At 40.4% G+C, this 17103-nt stretch overlaps 1 protein-coding gene across 1 annotated transcript; it reads left to right on the top strand.

Moving 5' to 3' along the window:
- Positions 1 to 8716: 8716 nt before the first annotated feature.
- On the top strand, positions 8717 to 13634 carry LOC114557347 (transcriptional repressor scratch 1). Its single transcript, XM_028580777.1, has 2 exons — positions 8717 to 8831; positions 12907 to 13634. The coding sequence occupies exons 1-2, from the start codon at positions 8717 to 8719 to the stop codon at positions 13632 to 13634; spliced, it is 843 nt and encodes a 280-aa protein (XP_028436578.1).
- Positions 13635 to 17103: the final 3469 nt, after the last annotated feature.

Genomic DNA, 17103 nt, shown 5'->3' on the forward strand with positions numbered 1-17103 from the left:
GGTGCAAGATGTGTTTTTTTAAAAGCTATTTTTATTCCTGAGGAAATGACACACCTGCCTTGATTTGACATGGATTGTTGGCTGCAGCACAAACACACTCGTGCTTCGCAGTCGTGTGATCCAGCCCTGTAACAAACTAAACTTATAAACATCAACCTGATGCTGCAGTGACTGCCTTTGTACCGTACATGAATGCAAGCTAAATAAGTAATGTCACTTTCAAAGCCAAAGTTGTAATTTGCATACAATACTGAGACACTATGTGTGTTTAGTGGTAAAATTTCCTTTCAAATATGTGATTTGCTTGATATGCTTGCGGAATGGACATAAAACAAAAATAATTGTATTAAGTTATGCACTCTTGTTAGTGCAGTGTTTCATCTATCATCTATCTGTTCTATGCTCCAAAATCGCTGAATAAATGGCCCAATCTGTAAAACAAATAGAAATCTTACCTGGAATGTTTCCATAACCCTTTCACTCACTTTATCTCTGTCTCTCATCCCTCCTTTCATTTTTCCTTCCTTCCTTACATCCCACCCCTTCACCTTTCTGTGTTTCCGAAATATGTCTCTCTTTATCACATGCGACATCACAGGATAGGCCTGTCTGAAGCAGGTAATGATTTTTTTGTTCTTATTTCTGCGTTGAGATGGATCAGAGTAGGGCTGGTTATCAGGCCATTTATTACCCTGCCAGCTCACCACTCAGCTGTCTGGGTAAATGCAATCTCTCCTGATTCACACAATTACCCCAAGATAGAGAGGGAAAAGAAATATCTCTAGCAATGCCATTGTGGGTCAGAGAGTTTAGGGAAATACACAGAGAAAGAGAGAAAGGCTACTTCAGTGTTTTTCCAACCAGACCTGCGGTTTGTATGTGCACAAGGGCTGTTTGTTTGTGTGAATATATGCAATGTTCGTACAGCAGAAATACATGCTAGGGGCATTAATCTATTAAATCTATATCCTACTTTGCAGACTGTGAAATCTTCTGTTATGGATCCATTATAAACATTATACAAATGCAGTAAATTATTAACTGGAGCTCATCACTTCCTAAAGAGCACATCAATCCTCTATTTCTTCCAGATTCATTTAACTAATGAAGCATTTTGTTGGTTTTCTAGATCAGGCTGTAAAGACAAAACACTGAGAATGTGTGTGTGTTTCACAGTTAGTAATACAGCGTGTACTCTGGGTCAAGCAATGACAGTAATTCCAATTTATACCATTTGGTGTATGTACATATTAATTTGTATGATGAAATTGATTTTTTTTTCTTGTTGGCGCTTTAAATAAAAACACATGGCTAAGATAATAATAATAATAATAATAATAATAGTGACAATCATAATTCTCTGCGAAAGTACTACTGCGAAATCTCCATCAGTTACTGAGATACTGTTGAAAGCTGCCGCTCCAGCGAGTAAGTGGACCATGTGTGGAGATAGTTTTGTCAACAATGGCTCCTGATGTTTAATGTACAGTAGATCTGAATTTTTTCTGTTCTAAACTGTCAATGAAGAAACTGCAGTTTGTACTTTGTATCTCCTCTCCTCTCCTCTCCTCTCCTCTCCTCTCCTCTCCTCTCCTCTCCTCTCCTCTCCTCTCCTCTCCTCTCCTCTCATCTCCTCTCCTCTCCTCTGTTTTGGGACACTCTATCCTGTGCTAATGTACGCTGCATTCTGTTTCACCAGTACAGTGGGAGTCATCAAAAACTGCAAAGAAACAGGCCACATTTCTCCCCTAGCCCAGCACTTCTGCATGTGTCTGCAAATGTGCATGTGTGTGTGTACGTGTGCATGTGTCTTTGTGTGTGTGTGTGTGTGTGTGTGTGTGTGTGTGTGTGTGTGTGTGTGTGTGTGTGTGTGTGTGTGTGTGTGTGCCTGCCTGATGAGAAGAGCTGCTCAGCAATATTTAGCGTTACTGCGACAGAACAGAACAAGGCTCACCTTCAGAAAAGACGAAGTGAGAGGCAAAGAGAAACACACAGAGAGTGAAAGAGACAGAAATATATTCTTAATTTAAATCTCAATGCCAAACACTAAGACCACCTGCATTTCCTCAAATGTAAACTCACCCCCGAGCGAGAAAAGGAGAGGTAAAAACATCAACTGTTATGACCTTTTGTGGACAGAAACAAACCTTTAATGTTGCCTTGAATTGTCCAGAATCAACAATAGAAATAACAAAAGTAATTACAACACTCAAAATAATTTACTTATTTGTATTACTGTACATATAAATTGTTTCTGCATCATCTATTGTTTTCACTATGCTGAGAACAACTTAAATACTACAGAGATCAGTTAATGAGTTATTGAAGTCGGACTCTACCAGTGTGTGTGTTGTATAAGGTCAGGGGTGATGATGATAATGAGTCATATGTCTGAAAGCATTGTGTTTTACTCTAGTGAACCATAAGATATTTGTGTGTGCGTGTGTGTGTCTGTGTGTCTGTGTGTGTTTATGTTTAAAGCAGCAGCTGCTTTTGCGCAAAGGGTGGGGGGCGTGAGAGGGTTCTGGTTCTTGTTCGATTGTGTTTGTTTGTTCTGTATGTTATATGTTCAAAATAAAAAAAGGATAAAAAATTGATCCTAAAAAAAAAAAAAAAAAAGCAGCTGCCTGCCTGTCACATGCACCATGCACCTTATACACACCCCCATCCACCTACACACCCATGTACACAGACCAGCTGGGCAGCGGCTCTGTGTTTGGTGTTGACAACACGTGTTCGCCTTCAACGTGGCACAGCATCAATTAAACCAAACAGGACATCTATCACAGATAACCTTAGAGCAGCGTCTGACACACACACACACACACACACACACACACACACACACACAAAGGGCTATAGGGAAAATAAGGAGCAACAGAGGAGGGATCCCTATTCATATACAATATAAACCATACCATATCCCCTCACTTTCTTTGTGTTTGCATTTTGTTTGAGCACTATACAGTACTGTACTTCACAAATGTATCTTACATATTGTCTATATAATAAATACATGACATCTTGCAGAAATTTATCCTATCGCATAATTCAGCCACTGAAAATCATTTTGTAGTAAGAGGTGTAAATTAGGTCTTTCACTGACATTTAGCTCTACAGTCACTGTCAACTTTGTTATACAGCACAGTGTAGCTTTAAGAGCTCACTTTGATGATGATGATGGATAAAGTAGGAGTGACTTTTGCTTCAATCCTTTATATATACATTTTATATATATATATATATATGGTCAAAAGTTTTAGAACACCCCAATTTTTCTAGTTTTTTATTGAAATTTTAGCAGTTCAAGTCCATTGAATAGCTTGAAATTGTACAAAGGTAAGTGGTGAACTGCCTGAGGTTAAAAAAAAAGTAAGGTTACCCAAAACTGAAAAATAATGTACATTTCAGAATTTTACAAAAAGGCATTTTGAAAATGAATTGAAATGGGTAAACAATCAAAGCTGCTCTGCAGCAATGGAGGTTGATCAAGCTTTGAAAGTTGGTGCTACCAATTCCCACAGGTGTTCCAACTTGTCTGGATTACTTACAACCCCTCTGTTTGTATAAAAGTATTGTTGGAACACACTGTGGTACCATACCCTCGTGAGCATTATTTGAACAGTATTGTACTGCAGAAAGTAGTGTGTTGCTATAAAAATGGTGGGAAAAAGAAAATTAACAATGGAAGAGAGACAGACCATCATAACAATTAAGAATGTTGGTCTTTCCTACAGAGAAATTGCAAAGAAAGTCAAGGTATCAGTGAGTACAGTATTCTTCACCATCAAAAGGCACTTAGAAACTGGGGGAAACTCTGACAGGAAGAGGTCTGGCAGACCCAAAGCCACAACAGAATCAGAAGACAAGTTTCTGAGAGTCAACAGCTTGTGTGATAGGCGGCTCACAGGACGACAGCTTCAAGCACAGCGTAATAGTGGTCGTAATAAGCAAGTCTCAGTTTCAACTGTAAAGAGAAGACTTGGAGCTGCTGGTTTGATAGGTCGAGTTGCAGCAAGAAAGCCATTGCTAAGATGTCAGAATAAGAAAAAGAGGCTTGCCTGGGCCAAGAAACATCGTCAATGGACTACTGAAGACTGGAAGAAGGTGCTATGGACTGATGAATCAAAATTTGAAATCTTCGGTTCATCACGCAGGATTTTTGTACGCCGTCGAGTAGGCGAAAGGATGGTTCCTCAGTGTGTGACATCAACTGTCAAACATGGAGGAGGAAGCGTGATGGTCTGAGGCTGTTTTGCTGGATCCAGGGTCGGTGATTTGTACAGAGTGAAAGGCATCCTGAACCAAAACGGCTACCACAGCATTGTGCAGCGCCATGCAGTACCCTCTGGTAAGCGCATAGTTGGTCAGGGGTTCATCCTACAGCAAGATAATGACCCAAAACAGAAGTCCAAGATATGCCAGGACTACCTTAGCAAAAAAGAACAAGATGGTAAGCTTAAAAACATGGAGTGGCCAGCACAGTCACCAGACTTAAACCCCATTGAGCTGGTTTGGGATGAACTGGACAGAAAAGTGAAAGCAAAGCAACCTACAAGTGCCACACATTTATGGGAACTTCTGCAACAGAGTTGGGAAGAACTTTCTGAAGAATATTTGATTTCCATTGTAGAAAGAATGCCACGAGTGTGTTCAGCTGTTATATCTGCCAAAGGGGGCTACTTTGATGAGTCAAAAATTTAGAATACATTTTGGTTTATAAATTGATTCCATGATTTATTTTTTAACTTAAATTGTTCATTTGTTCTATTCTTTCATTTCAAAGTACAATAAGACATTGAACTGCATGAATTTCAATAAAAACCTGGAAAATACTTATGTATTATTTGTATAAAAACTACTATAGTTGCAGTTGACATAAAGCAATTAAAGCTCAAAGTATGTACAATCCTTTTTGGGTTGCTCACAAGGCCTGCTGAAAAAATAAAAAAATCTCTCCTGTGTGTCCCAAAAATAAAGTGAGGTGCTGTTAGCGAAGTGTAAGGATGACACCAACAAGAGAACACCCAGAGCTTTCCAATTTTGGCTGCAATTTGCACTCATGTGAGCTGCGGTGAAATATTGTCCATTCCATCTTTAGAAATTACTCTCACATCCTCAGTCTGATAGAGACACATTGAGTGACTCACTGTCAATTTGGTGCTCAGTCTTTACTGGAAGAATATACTGTGTTTGAAAATGCCAGATGCCAATGATTGCGTTTAGTCAAAATCAGAACATATAACACTTTTCAGTAGATACACATCTACATTTATGTATGTGCAAGCCTGAGTGTGTGTGCTGAGACCCGTTGGTATGTATGCTGGTTCTGTGTGTACAAGTGTGCATGTTTGTTTTTGTCCATATGTGCCTAGCTGTTAGGTTGTGTGTGTGTTCACATGACCTGTAATGATGATGAAATATGTTAATGTTGTAGGTTATTTCAGTCGACTGACAGTTGTTGTAGAGGTGGTTGTATATTTTATTTGTGTTAAGCCAGTTGTGGGTGTGTGCATGAGCGCGTGTGTTTAATTGGACCTCCCTGAGCCAGTCTCCAGGTGATGGAACTCATCTGCTCTTCCCCTGATTAAGGACAACAGATGGACTGGAATCACAGCCCACTCTCTCTCCTCTCTCTCTCTCTCTCTCTCTCTCTCTCTCTCTCTCTCTCTCTCTCTCTCAAACACACACACACACAGATGCACACACACTACTTTCACAGTCATGAGTCATCATCAGACACATTGAACACACACATTGTACAAGCCTGTAATCAATACTAAATATGCACAGAATGGAAATATATCTGGCCCCTAGATATTCATGCATCAAGCTCAAATGACCCAGATGCCTCAGTCAGTTCAGTCTTCATCACCACTACCCAGCTCATCATCATTGTCAACTACGCAAGAAAACTTCCGCAACACGTCTAACGCAACATCTCCACTGTCCTTCTCCATCTGTTTGACTGACAGATTACAAGTTCATTTATTCAACAGGTAAAAGTCTCATTCAAGAACGACGTGACCAAAAACTAACAAGGTGACTGGCATAGAAACTACCTTTCCTGTTGCAAAACGACTTTCTAAATATTCTAAATACTTAATATTTAATTCATGAATATTTTTCTCCCGCCTGTTGACACACAAGCAGACTCAAGCACACACTGACAATTTTTGAATAAAACGACAAATAGAAAGAAAGACCGAAGAGAAACCAATCTTCCGTTATTAGTACACACCTTACACAGCAATACATGAATGGGTAGATACAAAATACAGTAAACTTAAATATTTGTATCATGGAATATTAAAGTATTTCTTTTGAAAATTAGGTTATTTATTTATTTATTAACATAATTAATAACTAATGACTTTGACGTCATTTACAATGTAGTTCACAGTTGAATTCATAATCTATGTATTTCATTTACGTAGTTTCCCCATATTGTCTAATTTTCCACATAAGTCAGTGCACAATGTGCAAGTTAAAGTCTCAAGTATCAACTTGACAACTCAGTAAGTCCAAGTTTCTGCAACAACAAACCCTATTATCTCCAAAACTCTGACAGGACGAGTGGCGACAAACTCTCCTCTCACTGTGCATACCTGATCTGTGGTTTATCTCTGTAGATCTGAGTTATCCACTGAGCTTCCCTTAACCTTTAACAGATGTTCAGCAACTTTCTAACAGCCCAAAGACCTGAGTCAGTGTGCCAGTATACCTGACTCATTAAAATACAGCAATATGTTTTAATCACCGTTCAGTAATGTGTACTTTCACTCCCTGGGACTAATTAAAATATATTTATACACTGCTGTTCTGGGTCTCAAACTGATAAAGTGAGAATAGGAACCGCTTCAAACCTGCCAGTATTCATTTTTAAGGTCCCAGGCTGTAGTTTACATAAATCACAAACTTGACAACAAGGTTTAAGATGGTCCATGACTTTTCAAATGAAATCACCAGAATGCTTTAATCAAACTTGTTGTTATGCCCTCTGAATTATCACAGACATATCAGAAGCACATCTGTCTCTTCTTTTACAATTTTATATTAAAATGATATTATTGATATTTTTTATTCATTTCTCAAAATTATCTTTGTTCTGTCGACAGAGCAGACACAATCCTAGACCTCGCTAGTGAACTCAGTGTGACCCTGGAGCAGATATTACTCTGCTCCCATATTAATCCGGCAGTCACTGTAAAACAATCCATTTGGTCTAAACCCATTTGGCTTCGGGGCCCCATTAATGATAATTTCGAGGCTCTCAACATGCTAGTTAATATCCCCCCATATAATCAATGCCATCGAGAAAAACAGCAAAATAGAATATGATTAGTAGGTGATAAAAGAAGAGAAAAACCAAAAAAGAGAAGTTTTTGGATGGAAAATCATGCACAATGGGACAATACTGTATTTAAAATTCGCGTTGAACGCTGCGATAGCTGAATCAAATCAACGAGTGCTTAAAAAAAAAAACATAACAATTTCCATTCTTATCTCCCTGAAACATGGCGCCTCACCTTACACACAGAGAAAGTAACACACACACACACACACACACACACACACACACACACACACACACACACACACACACACACACACACACACACACACAAAAATGAAGAGAGAGGGGAAGGAGGGAGAAAAAGAATGAAAGACAGAGAAAGAAAGAGAAAGAGGGGGGTGATAACAGCTTCAATAAATCATCCGGGCCAGTCGCCACTCCCCGGGGATGTGGGATGGATTAAATTAAGCACTCCCTCTACCCGTGTGTCTATCCATCTCTCTGTCTCTCTCTCTCTCTCCTTCTCTTTCTCACACACACACACACACACACACACACACACACACACACACACACACACACACACACACACACACACACACTGCGCCGTATAAATGCCAACAGCTGATCGCAAGACGGCACACTCACGGGAACACCTCGCGGACGTTACAGAAAGAGAGAGACCGAGGGGAAGAGAGAGAGAGAGAGAGAAGAGAGAGGGATACAGAAAGAGGGAAGCTGTTGATCCATTTGGCCGCAGGGAATCTTATTGTGATTTTTTACCGACCTGAGTAGTTGTCATTTACGGAAATTAATGACTATTTCTGCGGGAGGGAGAGGGAAGAGCAAGGTGCCCGACATTTTTTGAAAGCTTCCAAAATCGTCCTCTTTTTCTCCCCTTTCCTATTTTCTTCGCATCCCTTCCACCTCCTCTTCTTTCTCCCCCATCTCGTCTTCCTCTTCTTTAAAGGAGCCCGGGACTGCTGCACGCGCTACAGGGTGCCTTCCACCGACTGTTATTTTTATTTTTTATTTATTTTTGGACTGCTCACGAGCCTCTGCCCCCTGTCCGCGAGCACAGAGTGCGCGTGGCACCCCCGGTGGGAGCTGTCCGGTGCTGAAGTTGCATTTCTCACCCTCTCTGCGCGACGACTAAAGCAGAGAGACAGAGGACAGCCAGAAAGACAGAAACAGAAAAGAAAGACTAACTACGCGTTGGTTGAACGTCCAACTATTTTACCGGATCAACTCACAGCTCGCGCTTCCTCCAAAATCTGAAGACAATCTTCCTCCGGTTCGCCTGTCTTGTTGGTGTGTAACGGGCGAATCAGCACGCTGGCCAGGCCGTCGGCAAACGGCTGTGTTTGTGAGTGTGTGTCGTTGTGTTTGTGAGAGTGTGTGTGTCGGTGTCGCACCACCATGCCAAGGTCGTTCCTGGTGAAAAAGGTGAAACTAGATGATTTCTCCACCGGAGCGGATTTGGAGAACGTCTACCGGCACAGGACAGACCTCAGCCTGCGGCTCCATGACAAAGGTAGGTCAGGCTGCCTACACAGCGAGCACTAACAGGTGTCTCAAAAACAACTCGGTCTGACAGAGGAGGAGGATGACAGACAGGGAGAGGGAGCCTAACAATGCTGTTTCCAAAAATAAGACTTTAGCTATGCCTAAGAGGCGGATTAACCTGTTGTGTCCTGGAGGGATTCCCTGTGACTGTACTTTAAAATTGATCTCTGCAGAACTGTAACTATCAACAACAGATAAACTGTATAAATCACACAGGGACTTATGGTGTGTCAATAGTTATCAATATTTATAATGAGCGTAGTCGATTTCAGTTTTGCATGTAGTATTACACCTGTTATTATAATATTCTGTAATATTACCGTAGCCTTTCCATTTGAAACAACACTACAGTCTTGTTGCTACCTGTAGGGTGATGTGGGTGTACTCCAGGCAGATAAGTAGCCTATAATCATTGATTACAGACCAGTGGCAGACAGCCCAGAGCTATCACATAGTTATTACCGTTCTGATGGGTAATAAAAGCTTCAAAGCCTAGCACTAAGTAGTCCGCTGCAAAATAAATGATTCTACATGACTTCAAAGAATGATCAGATGAGATTGACAGGGTTAAACTGTGAATAAGAACTGCCGATCTCAATGCTCAATGTTACCAGACCACACAAACACTTGTACCGGGAGTACTGAAGCTTGATTTTAAGCATTTGGTCGGTTGTAAGAATGGAGTTGCCACTGGAGAGGAAAGGTCACTTGAGAAATCAACTCATTCCAGCGCGCCCCATGTTTCATCGATTTTGGCTCATAGTCAGCTGGGATTTACCCCCCCCCAGGCAGGCTAAGTAAGGTTAAAAGAGATAAAGACGGGACAGTGGTTATTAATATCTGGTCCACTTTCACTTGGTTTTGGGGAATTAACAAAGGCAAAGCTCAGTCAAAGTCAAAGTGTTGTACTTGTCTGGACATGCTTTTGATGTGGCATGAAACCTGCTTCCTTGTATCCTGTAGGTCAGGTGTAGATGTTTTATATAGAAAATAAACTGACAAAAAATGGATAACAGTTTACAACTGTACAATATTATCCACCAACCACCTTGAGGTGCAGCACAAAAAGCATTTGTTTAGTTCTCCTTTATGTAACAATGCTGTGCCCAGAAACATTACCACCAGTGTTTTTTTGCTTGCATATAAAAGTATCCCCATCACAGGCTCATAGCCCACATAAGTTTATTGTTTGTGCTCCATGTCAAGGTATGACAGTTTTTGCAGTGTCTGCAGATTTTTGCATGATGATATGCCTACGTTAGTGCCACAAGCCTACATTGTCAGGATACCACAACAACAGAGTTTACATTCATGACTCTTCTCTCACTTTATAGTCACAGATGAACTGTTGAATATAAGTTAACGATAACAGATTCTGAATGAAAGTCAGATCATTCATTACTTTTGGACTGTCTTGGTATACAATATCTTATTTTCTTTAGGTATAACAAAGCAGGGCCCAATTGCAGGTATCCTGAAGACAGTGTGATTCATTGTTTAGTGCTGCCTTTTTGCTTCTGAAGCTGTGAACTTCTCCACACCCTGTAACTGTGTGCGTCACATTTTACATCAAAAACCAGAGATGCCTTTGCCATGTAAATGCAGCCACTGCATTGCTTCCACCTCAATGTCATTGACATGTTGTTGCACATCAACATGTGTACTCCTTGTGCAGTCTTGCCTGCATTTCACTGCTTGTAAAGCAAAGAGCTGTCAGTGGAGTATTTATAATGTCGAGGTTAACAAGCCCTGCTTGGCTTAACACGCGATCTGCCACCTCAGCAGCCCCGTGCAACGCTGCCTGTCCCAGCCACCTTTTGTTTCCATCACTAACACCTGATAGTAACAGCTTAATGCAGCTTCTACATACAGTACAGAATAGGCTCTACCCACAACGTTAGGAATAACTCTCTGGTTGAACGAACTGGCTTTTGGAATAATTTATATCCCACCCGTGTTCCGTGCGTTGTGTGGGATGGGACTGTGTATTCAGATGGGAAGCTGTGGCAGATATGTAGTAGGCCTAGCTGTTATCGTATGCAGGCAGATATGTGGTGTCAGATAGAGCGTGTTGCATCTGCATCTTGGTAAAAAAAAAAAAAAAAACTCCAAGAGACTGGATTAATAATAACAATAAGGAGAAAAAAAGTAAAATACTATTTTGTTTTCCCGAAGAATGCATATTTTGATGATGACGACCACATCTGTCTGCCTTTTCTTGTGTCCAATTGATCACAACTTTCATCATACATTATACTGCTGTATAATCAATGTCCCTGTGTAAATAAAACAAACAGTAAATGAGCAGGCAACAACACATGTGTAACGCCACACTTGTAGATTCACACTCAAAAACCAAGACTGCCAGGGAACCAAATCTAAAAGTATTTTATAATGTGGGTAAGTATGCTAGTTAGTATGTATGTATGTATGTACTACAAAACATAAATGCAAATATGCATTTCTATATTTAGACATTATTTTGATTTAATTTTTACAAATTTATAAAGCCCCTGAAAAACATACATCAAACGTGAAAGAAATTGCATTTTTCCAGATACACAATTAGATTTAGCATCATCCAACCTGCTCATATATATCTATACTGTTTTAGAATGAGTCTCAGTAACTGTACTTTGCCGAAAGGCTTGTCATGCAACTCTTCAACCCCCTGATCTGTAGAAAAATGTTGCCTGCACTGACTGAGCCTGTACAGCAGCCTTGCTGTCACTGTGCCATTGAATGCACTGGAGCTGTCCGTGGTGCTGATGCTCATTTTCACAGCCTAAATCAGCTTTCTTAAATTCAGGGTCAGCCTGTGTGCATTTATCTTTCTCAGAGGAAGTGTTTAAGCTGCAACCTTTGAGAACTGTAAGGGAAGTATATTGCTGAATTATCTCTGGACTATTACTGCAGGCTTTTTTCCCACTCCACTACTGGCCACAGGTGTGCAGGAGAGAGAGATGTTTTGTGCTGCTGCTTTACTGATTGTGCAGGGTAAATGCAGGGAATGGAACTGGGCCATAGTTGCTGCAATATTACTACATTACTACACAGTATTGTGTATTTTGCTTATTCAAGTTTTTATCAGTACATTTAGAGTAAGAGGAGGACCATAACACTCGGTGCCTCTTAAAAACCGCATGATACAAAAAAACTGTATATAACCACTGATCATTTTGTGGTTTAGATGTCCTGGAACTACATGTACAATTGCTGAACTAGGATCAGATCTTACAGGAACCTTATGTTTAACCGACTGTGTTGCCTTCTTTCCTTTTCTGCTCTTCCAGTTTAAAGGAAAAATGCATCTGGTTTGTCAACACATACAGAACTGTGCTGCCTGTGATGTTATCATTTGTGTCCATCCATAGCACTTAGTGAACAGCTTAATGGTGTTTCTACATAAAACACACAGTAACATGTTCGAAACAAGTTACTGGTTGAATGAACAAGTTGTTTGGAATATTCATGTCAACCCATCGTCTCTATGCTTTGTGTTATAATAAATGCACGTAAGTGGGATGCAGAAGCAAAAAAAAAACACCATGCATCTGTATAAGGCGAGTTGTACAGTACATCACCAATAGCAAGTACTAAGTTCCACCAATTCAGACTGGGTAATGCTGGTCAATACACCGAATCTATGCATATTGTCTCTGTGAAGAAGGATACGTTTCATTGTACTCTGTTCTTCCTGTCCAGCTAGCTACAGCAGTTTAATAGCGTTAATCCAAACTTTCCCCAGTCGTGTCCCTGATAAGACGGACATGTGCAGTAGAGAATGCCTGTCATATCACATACTAGTCCGTGAGTCTCTGATGTGGTGGGGGATCGTTTTGTGCCTGTGCCCCACTGTGCCTCCTAAGATAAGCATATTAACTACCTATCAAGTTATGTCATGGCTACATCAGGGACACATGCTTTAGTCTGAATCTGTATATCTTTGATTCCCATGCCAGGCTTCAGTGTAAACCCATTTATAAATTAACTTCAAACTCAGTGTTCTATAACCTAACACTGTTTTCTTTTTTCCATGCCAGCCGGTTACATCAGTGACTACATCAGCCCTGTTGTGTATGATGGTGAGAGTGATGGTGGGATCAAGGTGCCCTCCCCTGACCCCCTCTATGATGGTATCCACAGTGACTACGGGGCCCCTGACTCTGAGTCTCCTGACAGTCCTGGCTCAGAAATCACTGACGGTTACATCAACGGTGATGCTGCTGTGAGTGAGGGTTACACAGTCGATGCCTTCTTCATCACCGACGGCCGCTCGAGGAGGAAAGCTATCAGCAGTCCCAGGACCATCCAGAGGCACACCTGCAATGAGTGCGGAAAAACCTACGCCACGTCTTCCAACCTGAGCCGGCACAAACAGACCCACCGCTCGCTGGACAGTAAGCTGGCAAAGAAATGTCCAACCTGCGGTAAGGTGTATGTGTCCATGCCCGCCATGGCCATGCACCTGCTCACTCACGACCTCAAGCACAAGTGTGATGTGTGTGGGAAAGCGTTCAGTCGACCCTGGCTTTTACAGGGCCACATGCGGTCTCACACAGGTGAGAAGCCATTCGGATGCGCCCACTGCGGGAAGGCCTTCGCAGACCGCTCGAACCTGCGCGCTCACATGCAGACCCACTCGGCCTTCAAGCACTTCAAGTGTAAACGCTGCAACAAGACCTTCGCGCTCAAGAGTTACCTGAACAAGCACTACGAGTCTGCCTGTTTCAAAGGCCCCTTCTCTCCTCTCGGCCCCCTAGATGAATGACCCCCTGCATAGATAAAACAATAGACAAAACTGCAGACATAAATTACCATTATCCCTACAGACTGAACTGCAGACACAAACAATCTATTTTTGGTCAGAATATGACCTTGCTTTCCCTCCTCCCCCTCTCACACTTTCCCCCCACCTTGCTTTCCATTGGAGCCTATTCATGACGATGAAGATAGCACAATTTTTCTCCTTGAGATTTGCCCACTTAAGGATTTAACTGATCTACGCATGCACTTCCTCAAAAACTCTTCACCGCCTCTTCCTCCGTCTGTTCTGGATGGAGACAATAATACTAACACGGCTTCCTTCTGGCATCTAGATACAGTATGGCATCATATATTTTGAAACACTGATGATGATAATGGTGAAGATGATGATGATGATGATGATGATGACGACAAAGACATTAGTAAGACTATAGCTACAGGGTTCCTCCCTGCACTGAAACGCAGTGAAAGTTATTCCTTCTGATTTTGTTTTTTGGGGGAATAATAGTAATAATAATAGTAATAATAATGATAATAATAATGTTCTGCTGCACCAAGTGACCATATTCTCTCCACTACTGAGGTAAAAATCCTATTTATTTACTTATTTATTTTAGCTTTTTGCTTGTCCTTTTTTATTTGTTGTATATTTATATTTGATTTGATAACAATGAAGTGATACCGTTAACTTATTTGTTGCACTTTAATTTCTGTATTTGGATATCTGCCAACCTCTTTTTATTACTACAGGCCAAAGCATATGTCACTTTTTTGAGTACTATTTTTTCCTATTATATTGTTTACCTTTTTTCTTATTAACATTATTGCATGCAAAAAAAATAATGAAATCTATGCCAACATCATAAAAGCTTATGATTTTTTGCCAAATTCCTATAGATAGAACCTGAGGGCAATATTTTTCTCTTGGAGCCTCCGTATGACTCTTTAAAAGCAATAATCACCTAATGCATGGTATTTTATGATGAAGTATTACCTACTACTGTATAGCAGTTTAAAAATCAGGTATGTTTTACTTCACCTATAGTCATAAACAGAAAAAGACTAATATTACAGACATCAGGGAACATGCCAATGTAGTGTTAGAGTAACAAAAAGAAAAGTCCTGTCTTTCCTCTTTTGTTATGCACTGCCTGCCTCTTAGCGAGTAGAACTAATGTAGGATGTAGGCTAGAGAGGCTGGGATCAGCTGCCTGCTGGGTGTGAGGCCTATTGTAGGATAACTGTAACCCTGACAGACCTGTGCTTGGCAAATTATAGCATGAAATAAGCCTGCTAACAATAACCAGGTGAGGCCTAACTTGAAAGTTCTATAGTTTATTAAAGGTCCTGGGATGTTAAAATGGCACCTAAATGTGTTGAAAACATATTTTCTGTGTCATGCAGCCAAATAACAATAGGCCTTTAACATACTTTTTTATAACCATATATGTCCTCATACAGATAAACAATAAAATAAGGTTAATACAGCAATCAGATTGCACCGAGATGTGCACCAACCTAAAATGATAGTAAGCATATGGTACTTAGCAACTCTCAGTATGCTTTCAAACAAAGCAAACCAAGTCAAAGTTTGGTGCATTTAAATGCAATGCATTATTCAACTACCCTTCCAGTGCACTTCCAAACCACAAAGCGTGCATTCTTAAACCACAGAAAAAGCATGCACTTTAGCTGGAAGGTCCGACTGCAGCTTAATTCTTACAGTCCAATAGACAGACAAGGCCAAGCACTGATTATTCTGCAGTAGGCCCCATTTAACCCTACTGGGCCGAACCATGGGCTAACTCTATGAGTGATACACCTACAGACAGGCTAACTCTAATCAACCCCAACCTATAGATTGTTTAACCTTTGATCTAGGTGGCCAATGCCAGTGTTGCTGAACCCAGTTCTCTGCAGCTCAGAAACCTTTTTCTACAGATTCATGGAGCTTCCTGAGAGACAGACTGAGGACACAGATCTGCACAAAACATGAACTGCTTGTTTATATGCCATATGTATTCATTGTAACCTTGCATAGACACAAGTGCATGCCCACACATGCGAGCACACAGTACTTGCTGATGAGATGTTGTGGGAGGCACACAGAGAATCTGTGGCCACAGTCAAGCTTCTAACAATTGAAAAGAAATTAGTTTAATAATCAGATGTGAATCTCTGATAAAGGCAGATTTGATAATTACAGCGCTTCCTCAGGCATGATATTAGTCAATTAGAGATTGGGTTGACTGATATTCAACACCATTAAGGGTTTTAGGGACAAAAGGCGAGTCTGCACTGATACATAGAACCATTACCTAATTTCATTCACATCTCAGAGATAAAGTTATAGGACCTGTATTTCATCAAAGGCAGAAAGACCGGTTCTGAAGTAAAAAAGTCAACATTTTGTAATGGAAGTCTTGTGTTACAGGAGACGATACAATATTTAAGTCTTTTACAAAAAAGCTTTTTTTGTTTGAAAAATGTAGCTCACAAGTCAATAAGAAAGAGGCGGTTTCTGTTGTGACTGAAGCAATCAGTATGCCAGTCAGCAAATTACAGGACTTATCTCTCTCCCTGGTGTGTGAACAAGATTCAAGCTGCAATTACTTGAATTGTATCAGTCGATTAGTCATGGAGCTTCAACTTGTTAGGGCTGAAATGTTTGACTTTGTCTTTTTATCAGTGATTTTGGCCAAAATACTCACAATAACTAGCAGATAATAAACATTGAATTAGGTGCTTTTAAACAGAAGTACTACACAAATACAATTCCAAATTAAAAGCACAAGTATTGCAAAGAGACCATATATACAAAGAAAACAAAAGCATATACTTTCATATTTCTTAATACATCTAAGAGACATCATTCCCTGGTAGAGAAATAAATTACAATATGATATTGTTTTAACCACCAACTCTGAAATCACAGCAACTGATCAGTGTGACGGGTACAAAGTTGCTAAACAATCCACTGAGAGTCTCTCTGGTAGCGGTGTCTCCAGTTGTTGTTTACGTATCACAAATTGTATCATTGTGTTTTAAAACACTTTGCAACTTTGCACTGCAGTCCAAACGTCTTAAGGATATTTGGCTAACGTTGTTGTTAGGTGGCTGTTCAGTGGTTTTGAGGCAGAAAATCTGTGTGTGTGCGTCTGTCTGACTGTGTCTGTCTCCAGGTGAGCTCCAGGTCTGGTCTCTCTAAGCACTTCCATTCTAGTCATCTCCACCTTGAAGAAAGTAGCACAATGAAACTAGAATTCAGGTAGAGAAGAATTAAAAACCTTGTACTAGCTTGACCTCTCTTCTTTTTTTTGTATTTCCAAGTTAAAGAATGATGATAACCTAAATAATCATTTATTGCAAGAGGGTTTGTAAAGAATCCTTTGGATTGAGACATTTTTACTGCTGTATAGCGATATCTAACACACCTTATCTCAGAAGATTTGGCTCTCTGTTGCAGAGAGAGG

This window comes from Perca flavescens, chromosome 6, assembly GCF_004354835.1.
Source record: "Perca flavescens isolate YP-PL-M2 chromosome 6, PFLA_1.0, whole genome shotgun sequence".
Lineage (NCBI taxonomy): Eukaryota > Metazoa > Chordata > Actinopteri > Perciformes > Percidae > Perca > Perca flavescens.